This window comes from Epinephelus moara, chromosome 11, assembly GCF_006386435.1.
Source record: "Epinephelus moara isolate mb chromosome 11, YSFRI_EMoa_1.0, whole genome shotgun sequence".
Classification (NCBI taxonomy): domain Eukaryota; kingdom Metazoa; phylum Chordata; class Actinopteri; order Perciformes; family Serranidae; genus Epinephelus; species Epinephelus moara.
In genome coordinates this window covers 24,551,887-24,553,676 of record NC_065516.1, presented here as the reverse complement: position 1 = coordinate 24,553,676, position 1,790 = coordinate 24,551,887, and the positions used below count along the sequence as shown (strand labels likewise).

Genomic DNA, 1,790 nt, shown 5'->3' with positions numbered 1-1,790 from the left:
CTGGATTTATATGTATATATATATATATATATATATATATATATATATATATATATATATATGTAAAGCTTAGAGTAAATGTACTACCAGGATTTTAAAATGGAGGTGTTGGATTTATCATTATGCCCTCGACCTTGCACCATGTGATTTATGTTTGACTAGGTTGTTGTCAAAGGTTTTCTTTATTTCACATTGACCAAGATGATACAGTTGGATAGACAAGCAGTGTGTTTACCACATCAAACTATCTGACAGTAATTCTCTACCTAAATTCATCCTTTCTCCCACAGCTATGGGTGTGATGGCTTACTCTGTGGACCCTGGCTCAGTGAACACTGAAATCACCAGGCACATAAGGCGCCCTCTTGTGGACGCAATCAAGATGTTCGGTTTCCTGATCAAGACCCCAGCAGAGGGAGCCTACACCACCATCTACTGCACCGTCACTCCTGAGAACCAGCTGCTGACTGGAGGACACTACAAGTCAGTCTGAAATGCCATGGCAGTAGCAGCAATACTCAGGATCAGTCAGTCCAAATTAGCCAAACCAAACCACTTAACAAGCTTCCTGAGAAGTGAAAGAAAACATCAGGCAGCATCACAACACACACATTTAAATAACCATATGTTTTTGTTTCTTTGATGGTACATAATTAGTCACAACATTCATAGTATCTCCTACCTGCTAAGGCTTTGTGGGTGATGCAATAATTCCATACCAATCAGATACCAATCATTAGATAAATAGAAACAGGGTGTTTAAAAGACGTTTAAATCGTTGCATGTGCAAAAGATGTAATTATTCTTTCTTTCTTTTCCTTACAGGGACTGTGCCATTGCAGACAGCTGCAGGGCAGCTCAGGATGACGGCACTGCCTTAAAGCTGTGGGCTGTGAGCTGCCACCTGCTAGGCATCCGCTGGAGATAAAATTACATTTAAATATGCTCTCCTTTAGCACTACACATACATATAGTGATATCCTAAATGAGCTGCTACAAATATTATGCTGATGCTAGATTTACTGAATGCTGACAATGTGATGTAGGTGATGGACAAAGAAATGTGTTACGAATACCAAAACAAGCCTAATCTTATTGTCGTAATAGGTTGTGATTGGTTGTGAAGGCTGAGGTGCCAAAATGTTGGAAAAAGAAAATTTTTTATTGGTTGTGGCCAATAAAATATATCACTGAGGTTCCTAATGGAAAATTGTTCTTGACTGTTTTGTTTGACTCTAAGCTATCAGCATACACAAACATGTTTTAAATCGACATGGTTCTTAAGTATTTATTCAAACTTAAAAAAAAATATATTGTTGGGTTGTTAAAATTGGAAATCATCATGACAGAAAAGTATGTCATTAGAAAGGTCATAAAATATTATGCCATAATAAAAAAAAAGGTCGTAGAATTCTAAGCCGTAAAAATGCCATAACATCGTAGTATAGTATGTCATCTAAAATCATGAACAAAAGTCATAATATAGTATGTCGTCAAAAATCATGAAAAAAAGTCTTAGTATAGTATGTCGTCCGAAATCATGAAAAAAAGGTTATAGTATAGTATGTCGACCAAAATCATGAAAAAAACTCATAGTATAGTTTGTCATCCACAATCATGAAAAAAAGTCATAGTATAGTTTGTCATCCAAAATCATGAAAAAAAGTCATAGTATAGTATGTCGTCCAAAATCATTAAAAAAAAGTGTTAGTATAGTATGTCGTCCGAAATCCTTAAAAAAAAGTCATAGTATACAATGTCGTCCAAAATCATGAAAAAAAGTCATAGCA

The 1,790-nt window shown here is 35.5% G+C and overlaps 1 protein-coding gene across 1 annotated transcript in view; it reads left to right on the top strand.

Annotated features, from left to right (window-relative positions):
• Positions 1–1,180, top strand: part of si:dkey-73n8.3 (uncharacterized protein LOC100150965 homolog) — a 3,635-nt gene extending 2,455 nt beyond the window's left edge. The window contains exons 6-7 of the mRNA XM_050057259.1: positions 291–483; positions 826–1,180. Of these exons, the coding sequence (XP_049913216.1) occupies positions 291–483; positions 826–928 (296 nt within the window). The 3' untranslated portion in view covers positions 929–1,180. The remainder of the gene's footprint in view (positions 1–290; positions 484–825) is intronic.
• The last annotated feature ends 610 nt before the right edge of the window (positions 1,181–1,790 follow it).